This window comes from Centroberyx affinis, unplaced genomic scaffold, assembly GCF_046629955.1.
Source record: "Centroberyx affinis isolate AG114_WGS23_722 - 3 ecotype Tasmania unplaced genomic scaffold, CSIRO-AGI_Caff_v1 ptg004769l_1, whole genome shotgun sequence".
NCBI lineage: Eukaryota > Metazoa > Chordata > Actinopteri > Beryciformes > Berycidae > Centroberyx > Centroberyx affinis.
Window position 1 is genome coordinate 184 of NW_027282313.1, and position 14,999 is coordinate 15,182.

Here is a 14,999-nt window from a genome sequence, read left to right on the forward strand (position 1 = left end):
TTACCATTCATTAATGATGGTTATTATAAAGTGTTACCGCTTTACTTACTTACTTAGTGATCGGTCCAATGGGGGGACGCTACAATTACAGGTCAAATCAAGGAGACATATTTGTTATTGATTGGCTCAGAGGGGGACTGCATCATTTGTGTGGGACGACATGTTTACTGTTGCTTTGTTTCGTTTTGTTGTTTTACTAATGAACCCCACAGTCCTGAAAAAACAAAACCTGGGCTCTCTCACACTGTCCACAAAGTCGATGTCCAATTCTGTGTTAGTGGAGAAGCTTGGTGATTTGGCGGTTTATTGTTCAGCTGCAGGAGGCTGATTAGAGTCACACACACGCTGCTGTCATCTCAGCGCTGTATCGCTCTTTCAGTGAAGTAGAAACAAAAGCAGGGAAACAGCTGATACAGGAGCCTGCGTCACTCGCCTTTCTCTCTGTATTTCTGGGCCCTGAAGCAAACAGCTATGGGACTGGCAGGTAATAAGGGCTGGCTGTCAATAATGTTCACACACACACACACACACACAAAGGCATACACACAGAGTCACAGGGTTCGGTGACAAACACACACACACACACACACACACACACACACACACAAAGGCATACACACAGAGTCACAGGGTTCGGTGACACACACACACACACACACACACACACACACACACACACACACACACAGACTGTACCAGGATGGAAACAAAGAGTCAAATGTCACAAAACACACACACTCACCTGCAGAGAGCTTGGCCAGGTACTTTGACACGTCAGTCGAAGTGGCGTTCTCGTCTCCAACGATATAGAGAGCATAACTCTGAGAGAGAGAGAGAGAGAGAGAGAGAGAGAGAGAGAGAGAGAGAGAGAGAAAGATGAAAACAAGAGCAAGACAGAGCGTAGAAAAGAGTAAGCATCAACAAGTTACGACAAGACAAGTCTGAACCTATGTAAAACCTTCCATTGATTCAGCTGAAAATTTGATTTTCCTGAAAATATACCAAACAAAATATGTATTTTTGAGTAGATTTCATACCGCATATATTTCATAATTTTGGCATTTTTTCATACCGTACATATTCTGCAATCATTCTGTCTTTGCCGCAGTAACTTCTAAGATAAAAGTAAGTAAAGTAAGTGTTGTACATCCTAATTCTGTGATCCACACTTTCCCCATACTTTTCATTCATACATTCTGTGAAATTGTCAATTGTCAGCCCCATTTGCTATATTCATGTTTATATTCCATTTTTCTGTTCATATATTCTATTTTTCTTTGCCGTATCCTGTTGCTATCTGCTGCTACAACGACCTAATGTCCTGGAAATGTCAGAGGGAGACAGGCACACTATTGCACTGCATTTGGGAATGCCAAAATATCCAGTTGTTTTGGAGGAAAGTTTTGGAATGTTTGAGTAATTGGCTCAGAAGAGTATTACCAATATCGCCATGGTTATGTCTATTGGCAGATAGATTGCAAATACAAAAGATCTCAAATGTGAAATTTTCTGGTAGGCACCACTACTACCGCCAGAATAATACTTTTAAGAGAATGACAAAGGAGTAGAAGTATAAAGTAGCATAAAATGGTAATACTCAAGTAACGTACAAGTACCTCAAAATTGTACTTAAGTACAGTATTCGAGTAAATGTACTTAGTTACTTTCCACCTCTGTATTTAACTCAGGAAGCATTTGGAACCAGGGGGAGGTTAACCAGAAGGCGAGCTCGTTAGCCCTTTCTGGTATAATAGCATTAGTCTTCCTTGCGCAGATCCCCACACACATTACATCCATCAAGACATAAAGCAGCAAGGAGTGAGCAGACACAACAATGAGCAGCTTGATTATGTGAGGGTCAAAACAAAGGCTAGAGAGGCCATTTACACATACTATACATGTATACACACAGGTAAATGGGAGTAAACAGCAATGTAGTTGCACAAGGGCCTTCCTCTCCCTCCGCCTGTCTGTTTCTATGCCTGTGTTTTGGTAAATTTAAGCCTTTTTAAGAGCGTTTTTTAATACCAGTTGAAACATAAAAATGAAACATAAAACCAATTTCACAACTGAAATAAACGTGAAAATGAGAATAACTGTAGATCAGTGAGGATGCAGGTTTACATGACAGGACTGATTTGTCACTGGAAAAACAGCAAACAGAGGAAAATGTCTCTGTCTATTTCTGATTGTCTATTTTCTTATCTGTCTCTATTTATAAGTCTGTCTGCTTCTCTTTCTTTGTCTCTTGACCTGCCTATCTGTGTGTCTATCTGTCTGCCTATCTGTCTGTCTGTCTGTCTGCCTATCTGTCTGTCTGTCTGTCTGTCTGTCTCACAGCCTTTGTCACTTCATTCGTCCTCTAGAGGAATGAAGATGTAAACGAGACTTTTGTTTTCATCAAATGACCTGCCTGGTTAAATGAAGGTTAAATGAAGGAAATGGAGACACTCTGACATCAGCAACCCCCCCCCACGCACACACACACACACACACACACACACACATATAAGCACTCCATGGCCTAATTCTGTTTTATGTTCACTCACGAAAGAAAAAGGAACACAGAGAGACATGCTACGCAAACAGATTGTCTGACCATGTCTCTATCACAACTGAACTCTTTTACCCTCATTGTCTCTCTCTCACACACACACACACACACACACACACACACAGCCAGTGACCCTGAGGAAAAACAAGTTAAAGGTGACATTCAGAATGTAACGAACCTGCTGTTCAACAGTAATAATATTGAGGTATCAAGCCTCTTACTTAACTTAGCAGTACAGTTCCCATGGTGTTATCTAGTACTTTCATCATAGGTATTGAGTAACAACCCCTGAATCTGCTGAATATGGAATTTCCATTTAAGAGAGAAGGAAAGGGCCAGTAAGCCAATGTTTCCAAAGTATTACATAGTAATTATTCAGTGATTGCACAATTTAATGCAGTACTGTTATCCCCAGAATTTACCAGCATGTAACCGAGAAATTAAACATTATAATAACAAAATAGTTACTTGTTATTACAGAAATTACCATTCACTTTCTAATCATTTCTCTGTAATTACACAGTTATTACCTGGTAATTTATATACCGTAATGTAAAGTGCTACCAATTACAATAATAATTCTTACTGTATTACTTTGGGGTGCAGCTACAAACTTAAGGCAAACTTTGCCCAGAATCTGGACTTGCTTGTCATCTGGTTTAAAACCAAAGTGTCTCCAAATGACAGACGATGATCCAACAAAAACATTTTTTTTTTAGGATTTTCTCACATCTCACATCGGGTCGATCTGTTCTTTTCCCTTTTTCTCCTCGCTACTTTTTTCCGCCTCTATAAGGTTTCTCTGCTGCTTCTCCATCATGACATGGTGCACGTTACATTCAGAGGTTGTGATTGGTCCCAATGAATGGATGAGCGAATTTCAGGGGAACTGAGAATATAGCAAACATTTCAGTATCGCCAATTATTAATCGTGGAAAAATAAAATCGCAATATACATGTATCTATGACTGATGGTGCAGCCCTACTGTGGAGTGGTTTGTCTTGCAAAGCAGAGAGGATCTTTGGTCGTACCAGAACCAGCAGCCTGGTCCTCTGACAGATCCCCGGCAGGAAGGGGAAGGGCGGGACTTCCTCCCCTCTCAGACAGCTACTGAGCCAGCTGAACACACTGGGAGGCTCCGCCCTCAGGAAGGACGGACGCTGCATCTGACCAATCTGGGCTGAGAGAGGAGGAACAGGTGGGGGAAGAGGAGGGAGGAGGAAGGGATGAAGGGAGAGACACAGATGGAGGGAGAGGAGAGAAGGACGGGGGGAGGAGACGAGAGGGAAAGAGAGACAAAGGGAGGGTGGAGAGAGAGAAAAGGAAAGGACAGAGGGGAAGATGGGAGGGATGGAGGAGAAGAAGAAGAGGGGGGAAGGCAGGAAAGAGAAAAGGAGAGAGGAAGGGAGGAAAGTGGGGGGGAGTGGAGGAAAGCAAGGGTGGGAAGGAAGGATAGAATCAAAGGGAGAGAGGAAGGGACAGAGGAAAGATGGAGAGGAAGGGAGGGAGAAAGGGATGGAGGGAGGAAAGGAAGAGAGTGAGGAAAAAGAGAGGAAGAAAGAGGACAGCAAGGGAGGAAGTGAGGGAGGAAAGATGGAGATAGAGGGAGGGAGAAAGATAGGGGGATGAAAGGAAGGGAGGAAGCGAGGGAGGAAAGATGGAGAGGAAGGGAGGAAGAAAGATAGAGGGAGGAAAGGAAGGGAAGAAGCAAGGGAGGAAAGATGGAGAGGGAGAAGGAGAAAGAGGGAGGAAAGGAAGTGAGAAAGCAAGGGAGGAAAGATGGAGAGGGAGGGGGGAAGAAAGATGGAGAGAAAGGGAGGGAGAAATGAATGGGGGGAAGAAAGTAAGGCAGGAAGCATGGGAGAAAATATGGAGGGGAGAAAGGAAGGGAGGCAGGGAAGAAAGATAGAGAGGAAGGGAGGGAGGAAAAATGGAGAGGGAGAAAGAGAAAGAGGGAGGACAGCAAGGGAGGAAAGATGGAAAGGATAGGAGAGAGAAAGGGATGGAGGGAGGAAAAATGGAGGAAAGATGAGAGGAAGGGAGCGAGAGAGGGATGGAGGAAGGACAGCAAGGGAATAAAGACGAGGGAGGGAGGGAGAAAGAGACGGGAGGAGGAAAAGAAGGGAGGGAGGAAAGATGGCAAGGGAGCGAGGCAGGAGAGGAAGCAAAGTGAATCACAGAGTAAACTGCATCAGAAACGACTTTTCATTAGTGATGTATAATACTGACTATATTCACAATGTAAGAGTGAGAACTGCAAGAAACTCACACACACACACAAAGGAACCTTCAACTGACACACACACACACACACACACAGAGGAAAAGAGATTCACCCAGCAAATGTGTCATCAGTGACTGTGTTTACATGGACTTGAGTATCCCGGATATGAGGCTTATCCCGGTTTTGATCATATTCGGGTTATGGCGTTTACATGGAACACAGAGAAATCTGGTTATTCATATCCCCGTATACATGATGAATACTAGTATCCCGGTTACTGATTACTGCATGCTGTTTGCGCCTGTGATGTTTACAACACAAACCGGCAATTTTGAAATCGTTAATCTGATATCCCTCTGTAACTGTTAACCTTAAATTAATTTGACTGTTTTGTTTTGATGTTTGGCCATGTAGTAATGTTTCTTTAGTCTTTTCCACCGTGACCTGACTTGCTCCACTGTACGTGTTGGGAAATTGGTGTCCTGTAGTCTGTATACTACAGACTTGAATAGGTCAGAATATCGATGCTTTCTCCCATCTAAACTGCCAAGTAGATTTAATTCTTTCATCACCGAAAGACAAAAGTGAGACGCTCTCATTGCCGCCATTGTTTGTGTTTTTCTGTTCCGTCACTTGGCTGAAGGGTTATGGGATATGATGTTTACATGCGCAAACACAAAAACGGGATACTTCAAAAACCCGATCATAACCGGGATACTCAAGTCCATGTAAAGGCAGTCAGTGTATTTTTAGTGTTTGACCAGCGGCCCGGTCTCTCTAAACCCCGACCATCCTGCCCTCTCCACCCCACTGCAGCCTGTCCTGTCTGCTTCATACCATTACCAGCCTGTTCACTGGGTCTTACCCTGCTCTATGAGGCAGCTCTCAGTGAAGCTGCTGATTAATGACGGGTAGTCTCTCCAGTACACATCCACATACTCCTCCAGCTGGAGGTCTCTGCAAACAGGACGACAAGGAGGGAGGAGGGAGAAAAAAAAAGATGATTGGAATTAATATTTCTGTGACATAATTCCTGAAGACTGGACAAAGTTTATATGTGCAGAAACGTTGGCTCTTCGTATTCCTGGCCATTCAGGAACTCAACTTGTCCCTTTATGCTTCCCACAAAAAAAAAAACAATAAATAAATAACTAATTCTATTTTTGACAATTGTTTTCATTCATGTGCTAGCAGTGCCTCACCCGGAAATGTTGTGTTCCAGAGGAGAAACGGCATTCAGACCCTAAAACACTCTACTACAAATGAAATTCGTTAAGATACGATGGCTGGCTCAGGTGTGGAAATTGGTATTGATCTTGTGTGTGTGTGTGTGTGTGTGTGTGTGTGTGTGTGTGTGTGTGTGTGTGTGTGTGTGTGTGTGTGTGTGTGTCCTTGTCTGAGTGAACATACACAACAAGCAGCTCTTTTTTTCCTAAGGCCACGGAGAGAAAGGACGTGTGTGTGTGTATCGATGAGTGTGTGTGGGTTTGAGTGTGAGTGCAGTTTGCCATTATTGTATCTATACACTAAGTCCTGTTACTTGACCGACAGAATCTCCCTAATTAACTGGTATATGAATGTATATATTTAATTAATGAATCTTCTGTTTTTAATGTAAAAATCTATGAAACACTTAAACACTTAAACTCTTACAAAGAGCTACTTCATCACAAATTACCTCCTGGAAAGCATGAAACATTACAAACTAGTGATAAATAAAGCAAATTTCCACAAAGTTTCTACATCAGATTATAAAATCTGCCTTGTACCAGGCAGCAGGACTTTCCCAGTGGCCATCTCTGCACAACTGCACAATAACAAACTGCTGAGTGCTGAATCTAGTCTAAAAATGGCTCCATCCTCACAGAAAGGCTCCTTGGCATTTGACTTGTTTTTTCTTTACCAGTGATTAAGAAACAGACTCAGAGCAATTAGCAGCTGTAGGCCATTACCATTCTGCTTAGCAGATAATCAATAGTTTTTAATCCCATTGTCAAGCCCTGAACATCCCACACAATTCTCAGCTGTGTGTGTGTGTGTGTGTGTGTGTGTAAGCTCTGTAGAGTTATCTAACTATATAAAACGTAACCATCTGAAAATGATCTACAGATTTTCATGATATTTCTAAAGGGTTTTTGGATATGTAACATTTTCTATAACTTTTCCAGACCAAAAAAAAAAAGAATTATCCAATTCTAACTGCAAATGTCTTTTCCAGATTTCCACATTTTTTGTTACTGAAATCATAAAGGTGCAGATGAATCTGAATCATTCTAAAGGTGTAATAATTAAGATTTTCAGTGCCCCACGGCACAAAATATCCACAGTATATCTGTGGGGTTTGATCACTTCCAATGACAATGAGTATTTCACCAGGCGCTAGGCTCTGGGAAAATGGAAAAATCAGCTTCGTCAGTCCCTGCCTATGCCAATGCTCAATGCCCATGTGCAGTTTCAGATTGATTGGCCAACCCATCGAGGAGCAAAATGGATGCAGACAGACAGACAGAAGGACAGAGTTTTCCTCATTTTATAGTAGGATTGCAGCCTCTGCGATTTGGAAATTGGAATTTGGAAAAAGAAGTTCATATTTCAATTTATTTATTTTTTTTCAAATAATTGTTCAGCTCTACCAGGTGCTGATATTTCTGGCTTTCAAAACTCACTTTACCGGCCTGTACTCTGTTGTGGAACAGACCCTTCCCTCCTCCATTCTCTACTGCTCAACAACAGCTGACGGCGTCACGAGACATTTGAACTACGAAGGCCAAGAAAGCCTCGTTCAGCCATAACCTGCTGCTGTACTGTACACAGCAATCTAATAAAGGCAGAAACACTGTCAAAATTTGCACCACACTTCACAGCAGCCCACACGCTAACCGACGCAGGCCAATTACTGCTCTGAAGAGCGCTTCACTCTCCCACTCCACCTCTTCTGTTATTGTCAGTGCCACCAATCACAGCGGTCACTTGACAGCCTGCTGGAGGTTATTTCTCTTAACACGTCGCCACAAGAGCCTCCATTACTCACAAGCCTCCACTGAAAACAATGGAGTTTGCTTTGTGACGTGAGAGTCAAACGTATTTGGCCGGAAAAGTAGAGCAGGTTTTGTTTGTTTTGATATATGGGACAGGTTGATAATATCTCCTCTCCATTTTTTAACCTTTACTTATTTAGGAGAAGTCCACGCTTTTATTCCAGCAAAGCCCTGCTTCACATTCATACAGTTCCACACTCTCACACCTGGAAGCTGTCCAGTGCAACCACAGTCTTCTGCTGTTCCACTGGAGCAGCTGGGGGTTCAGTGCCTTGCTCATGGGCTCCTCAACAGTGGTTGTTGTGTGAGGGGGAGGGGCATTTAGGACTATTTGCATCATTTCAGCGAAAGAACGAATCAAGGCTCTTGCTCTTGCACTGCGATCGCCGCTTTGAAAAGCACAACGTGTCTCCAGCACACTGGGTGGCGCTAATTAAAAACCAATGAATTGGAATAGAATGAATAGAATTACTAGAACTACCCGCTCAGTACATCTGAAGGCACAGTGAGTGAATAAAGCAAGCTTCATGTGAAGGCCAACATTTCACCATGCATAAGTCTTCTTTGTGGAGTCTTGGTATTCTTTGATAGAGTTGTTGTACGACTGTTGTAAATTCTGAAATACATAGAATAAGCTTTTCCTTCATTTTGGAAATCTTGACAAGACTACAAAAGATGGTCTGCGTGCTACAACGTCTACTGTAAAGCCGCTGGCTGTGTGTGAAAAGGTCAACGAGGCATTCTGGGAAATGTAGGCGGTTCAAAGTAAAATCTATTTGAACTTGATGTGCGCTGCTCGCTGCATTTGACCGTGCATCACTCTGACCCACAAATAAACTGTCTCCATAAAACTTTGTTACTAATTTACTTACTGCGCTAAAATCTGAACATAACTTTACTCATTCAGTTTCATCGGCCACATTTTCCTTGCTGATCCAGAGATTTGAACCAGCAACCTTTCAGTCACAAACCTGCTTCTCTAACTTTTAGGGTACTGCCGCCCCCTGCCTGCCCCATATCCAGTCAGGAAAACACACACACACACACACATTTCCCTCTATTCATCTGCCCAGCTTGCACCAACCCCATGTCACTGAGCCCCTTGTAGCAGCTTACACAAACATTCACACACACACACACACACACACACACACACACACACACACAGGGGGTTACCTGGCCAGCTGCTGCAGCAGACAGACCAGAGACGAGGCTCCGGCTCTCTGCAGTTCGTCCAGCTGCAGCTCCTGGTAGAGCAGGTGGAGAACGTAGAAGAGGGCAGGAATGTGAGGGAAGAGAGGAGCCGAACTGTCCAACCTCAGAGACGGACTGATGGGAGGAGACGCCTGGGAAGAGGAGGAGAGGAAGACGAGAAGACAAGACAAGAGAAGACAAGTCAAGATAAGCAAACACAAGTCTAAGTGTAAAAGATTGGGGAGGTGTAGCCCACTGGGATGGGACTGGGGGTAGGACTGGGTGGTGGGGTGGATTGGGAGGATGAGTAGGAGAGATCAGGGGGTTGGGAAAGGGGAGGGCAGTTTTATATTTTGTATTTTATATGATGATCTTGTATTATGTATACCAGAACCCTTTGAAAATTCAATAAAGAGATGTTTTTAAAAAAAAAAAAAAAAAAAAAAAAAGATTGGGGAGGAGAACAGGAGACAACAGAGAAGATATATAGTCAATGTACTATGCAATAGAGTTCAACGGATATATGTTTTTTGAAGGCCAATACTGATATTTGTGGATTAAAGTTGACAAAAATTACAAATATTTGCCCCAAGATTTGTGTTCATGGGAGGGAAAGCCTTTGAAACAGAATTTAGACCATTGCCTTTGAACCCAGGAAGAGGGAAATGAGCAGAAGAAGCAGAAGAGGAAGCAGAAGAAGCAGAAGAGGAAGCAGAAGAAGCAGAAGAAGCAGAAGAGGAAGCAGAAGAAGCAGAAGAGAAAGCAGAAGAAGCAGAAGAGAAAGCAGAAGAAGCAGAAGAAGAAGCAGAAGAGGAAGCAGAAGAAGAGAAGAAGCAGAAGAGGAAGCAGAAGAAGAAGCAGAAGAGGAAGCAGAAGGAAAATATAAAGACATATTCATGCATCCAAAATGTCTCATTAGAATCAATTGAGCTTAAGGGCTTCCCATAGACAACCAGTGTAGTATTGATCAATTCTACAATAAATATCTAATCAAACAAATTCTATCATATCCATCATATCAGAGATGGGTGACACGGACTGACCGATATCTGATTTCTAATAAAAGGCAAAAACTGATAAACTGATAAATCAGTCTAACACTAGTATGAAAAAAGACAAACTACATCAAACAACATGCAATATATTGATCCACTCAGGCTGAGTTCCATACAGAAGAGAGGACCTCTGTGTCTGCGGTGACAGCAGCGGGGGAGCAGGGGTCCACTGGCCCGCAGGCAGGCTGGGAAACCATCTGACGGTGGTAATGAGACCCCAACAAATAGTCCCAGTCCTGCAGAGAGAACAGAAGGAGGCATGAGACCCAGTGATGTGGTGGTAAATAAACAGGTGGGCAAACTCTGACCTCTAGTCAGTGTTCATCACAGGGCAAACAACCAGCAATAACAATAAAAATGTTATGTTTCTTCCCTTAAACTGGGCTCCTTCAGATTTCCAGCTTCAAAATGTTAGTCTCTTTGCAGACCTATATACATCAGTATCCATGCATTTACAAAAAAAAACATCATTAAATCACTAGTGGGATTTGCTCTAATGAAAACACACTCATGCTTCTCTTCCACTCAGCTATTTCTATTATTTTATATTAATTGTCAGACATTTTCTGGTCATTAAATTTACTGTTTCATTCATTTTATTCACTTTTTCCTATCTCAACTGTGTAAAGTTGCTTTTGAAAAATGCTATACAAATAAAGTTGCGTATTACCATATTATCATAGAAACAGCACCACACAGCAAAAGGGTGAGTCTTAATTTAACTCTAAAATCAAGACTTTGACAGTGTTTATGTAAGTTCACACTCATCCGAGTCAATTTAACACTTTAGATAGTTTTGAACAGCCGCCTCAGGGCCATGTATGGATTACTGAACGGGCCAACCGGGCACAGGCCCAGGGGCCCAAGAGCTCAGGGGGGCCCCTGAGCCAGAGCCTGATACATGATGATGCTGTCACTAACTTAACATTAGAGCTGCAACGATTAATCGATTAATCGATTAGTTGTCAACTATTAAATTAATCGCCAACTATTTTGATAATCGATTAATCGGTCTGAGTAATATTTTAAGAAAAATAAGTCAAAATTCTCTGATTCCAGCTTCTTAAATGTGAATATTTTCTGGTTTCTTTACTCCTCTATGACAGTAAACTGAATATCTTTGGGTTGTGGACAAAACAAGACATTTGAGGACGTCATCTTGGGCTTTGGGAAACACTGATCCACATTTTTCACCATTTTCTGACATTTTATAGACCGAACAACTATCGATTAATCAAGAAAATAATCGACAGATTAATCGACAATGAAAATAATCGTTAGTTGCAGCCCTACTTAACATTTACTGCCCTGCACTCGAAGGGCTTAGTCATTTATATCAACACCAAAGCCCCAAAATTCCCCCTATAATAACCTAAACATTTGTTTTGAAGGTGTCACGATGGCTCTGTCACAGTGAGTGTTCCCCTCAGTTCATCTATAGCGCTTTAGCAGTAAAGCGCTGCATTATTGTCCAATACCATGCAGCTACTGTGTGGCCATACAGTAGATTTTGGGCATTGCAATTGCAATCAGGAGGCATTTTGCATTTTAAAACATGTTTTTGTTTTTGGCCTAAAATAATATGTGTTTGCACCTTGTAATTCCGTTGTAATTGTTTAGTTTTGTCTCCCATAAGTGCAATAACAAAAAAAGATAATAGGCATAGCAATATTATATAGCCTACGCAATGAGGGCATACAATAGCTTTTTTTTATGTTCATCTCACTTTTGTATTTACAAAACTGTTTTGAATATGAATTAAAATGCAATCTTTAATAGCCTAGTATCCCTAAATATGTTATCATCTTTCAAAAAAGATAAGCTGATAGGCTTCCACTTTCGTTTCCATTCTCACTAGATTAACGGGTGTGTTAGGTAAGACTATTTTATGATTCGTTTAGCCTTCAGAGGTCTACCTGCTATTAAATTTGCAACATGACTTGCATTCAGTTGTTAGAGCTGACTTAAACGGATTCCAAAATTATTTTTAGAAAGGCGTTTTTCTAACATGCTGTTGGCTTTGAGTGTGTATTGGCTCTATACTTGTGCTGATTACTTGTTGCAATAATTTCTTGTCTTTCGAGCACGGGGGTGGGCCTCAGTAGGTATCGGTGCCCAGGGGCCCTTTGTCTCATAATCTGCCTATGCTCAGGGCCAGATCAGCTCTGAGTGGACAAACAACTCTCCAGTCAGCACTTGTCAATAATTGTCACTGGAAAATCAACACTTACTCACACTGGAAAGTTTTCTGTGTAGTATCCCACGCTCTGGCCGGTGGCCAGATGGTGTGTTGAGATGCCAAAAATTTCAACAGCTAATTGCAACATGTGTCTACTTTAATGAAAAAAATGCTGACACGGGTGTACTGTAGGGATGGGACGTTATGTTTATCTCACAATACGATTCAATAAGCGATATGGGGTTCAGGATTCAATAGGAACACGATACGACGTAAATAATAAATAAAAGTTCACTGACAACAAAGTCTGACTGTGTAGAATTATGTTTATTTCTGAGACCCAAATCTTTCTAGCGATGGCATTGCTTTACTAGAATGTAAACAACAGTTGAAAAATGTCATTAAAGTGCAAACAATATAATTTGGATGGAGAAATTGTGAAACTGTGATGGTCAGCGTTTCATCTGTGATTACTACCGCAGAATAACATGGAGCTGATATCACCGTGAATTTTTCTGTCCCATGATAAGCACTGTCACTGTCACTGCGATATATTGAATTTCGATAAATCGTCCCATCCTTAGAGTACTGAGACCAAAAGAATAACCAGGCCTTTTACCAGCTAGACAATTATTAATGACGGATTTTCACATTTATGACTACAGAATGAGAAGAGACAAAGACGAGTCGATTCTCAGAGGAGAGATTCCTGCACATCCCAAACACACAGAGGTCAGAGGAGTAACAGCGTCAACAACGTGCTTCTGTTTAATCTGAGTCATACAGCTCCTCAGGTCTAAACACACACAAACAAGCACACACACACACACACACACACACACACACACACACACGTTGAACAAGTATACAGCATAGCCTAAGCCTCCAGCTGATTGACATTTGACAGTCTTGTTTTGCTCTGAAGAGAACAAACACACACAACCTTCCATTAAGTTTTTCCTTTAACCACTAGTGTGTTAAAGACTCTGTGTGTGTGTGTGTGTGTGTGTGTGTGTGTGTGTGTGTGTGTGTGTGTGTGTGTGTGTGCGCATGCGTTCGACTGTAGGACAGGCTACAGGTTATTTACTTTCCTCTGTTATGTCAAAGGTTTAGTTCAGAAAAAACAGTGAACTGGTAAACACACAGTAGGACACTTCCACTGCTGAACAGCTGCTGGGGACAGGAGCAGCTCCATCATTTTTTAACAGGTTGAACGCAGGGTTTTCCCTTCTAGTAGAGCTGAACAGTCAATCGAAAAAAAAATGAAATCGTTATTTGAGCTTCTGCAATTTCCAAATGGTAGAGGAGGCAATTAATTGCTTCAGAGAGAGTTGTGTCCAAACAGGATTTGTGAACAAGGAGTTTTAGAGTTGCAGGTGATCTTTTGGTCCTTTCATCAGACTCAAACTCAGTAAATGCTGCACACTGACATCTATTGTTTTTTTTTTAACAAAATCACTTTTATTTAAGCAATTTTAAAGTTGTATGTCTGTATGACAAGAAAAACTTGTGATGATATGAATCGCAGTTTAAATCTCAATTGCAATATTCTGTCAAATAATAGCAATTCGATTTTTTGTCAATATGTTTCAGCCCTATCGTCTAGTAGACTTTTAGGCCGACAACTGTTGACTGATTTTTTTTATTTACTACCTAAATGAAAATGGAAAACCAAATGTATTCTTTGGTTGGTATTGGACTTTTAAATACAGGTTTCCTACACATTTGCACTGATTGAATTCTATTACTTTTTCATGACTATTCCATGAAAAACAGCATCATTTCAGTCTGTGTTCAGATGCTACAGTGTTTTGTTGAATAGCTGATTTGAATGTCCCAGGTCTTATTACTAACTTTTGGGGCTTCTACAATAAATAAATGTGCTGTTTACATTATTATTCCTTCAAAAAGTACTTAGATCTACCAGGAACCAGGCTTGACAGCAAACCTTTGACCTGAAACAATGATCAGAAAAGATTTCCAGGATGTTCCCAAAACTTTTTGTACATGTAGCCTTTTCTATAACTTCTCCAGATCTGGAAAACATAATTTCCATGCGATTAGATAGTGTATTATCTGGGTTATTATTTCTTCAAGGGTGCCTGCATTTACTAGCTGAGGATATGATGAATTCCCTAAATATAACAATTTCCATAACTTTTCCGGGTCTGGAAAATAGTATTTTCAAATTCCATTACATTTCCATGTTTTCCACATGTGTAGAAACTAGGGCTGGGCGATATATCAATATTATATCGATATCGTGATATGAGACTAGATATCGTCTTAGATTTTGGATATCGTAATATCGTGATATGGCATAAGTGTCTTTTCCTGGTTTTAAAGGCTGCATTACAATAAAGTGATGTCATTTTCTGAACTTACCAGACTGTTCTAAAACAGGGAAGGAAACCCTGTCTTTTTTTTTTTTTAAGATTTATTTTGGCATTTTATGCTTTATTTGTGAGATATAGTGAGAGAGAGACAGGAAGGTATGGGAGAGAGAGCAAGGGGAGGACATGCAGCAAAGGACCACGGGTCGGATTCGAACCCGGGTCGCTGCGGGAAGGCCTGAGCCAAATGGTACGCGCCCTACTTGGTGAGCCACCAGGGCGCCCCAGGAAACCCTGTCTTTGCATTTTATTTTGATCACAGTCTTGTTTTAATAAAAGTGCTTGTGACATCTCACATGTGGCTTTGACTTACAACTGAACATTTAGCCTACTTCGTAGAAAATACCGAGATATATATCGT

General features: G+C 41.4%; 1 protein-coding gene across 1 annotated transcript in view; it reads right to left on the reverse strand.

The window, feature by feature from the left end:
- Nucleotides 1-742: 742 nt before the first annotated feature.
- The window catches only part of anapc1 (anaphase promoting complex subunit 1), a gene marked incomplete at its 3' end in the record, with an annotated part of 42,407 nt that continues 28,150 nt past the window's right edge, over nt 743-14,999 (reverse strand). The window contains exons 21-25 of the mRNA XM_071545092.1: nt 10,195-10,302; nt 8,994-9,163; nt 5,645-5,736; nt 3,587-3,735; nt 743-821 (exon numbers count right to left, since the gene is read on the reverse strand). Of these exons, the coding sequence (XP_071401193.1) occupies nt 743-821; nt 3,587-3,735; nt 5,645-5,736; nt 8,994-9,163; nt 10,195-10,302 (598 nt within the window). The remainder of the gene's footprint in view (nt 822-3,586; nt 3,736-5,644; nt 5,737-8,993; nt 9,164-10,194; nt 10,303-14,999) is intronic.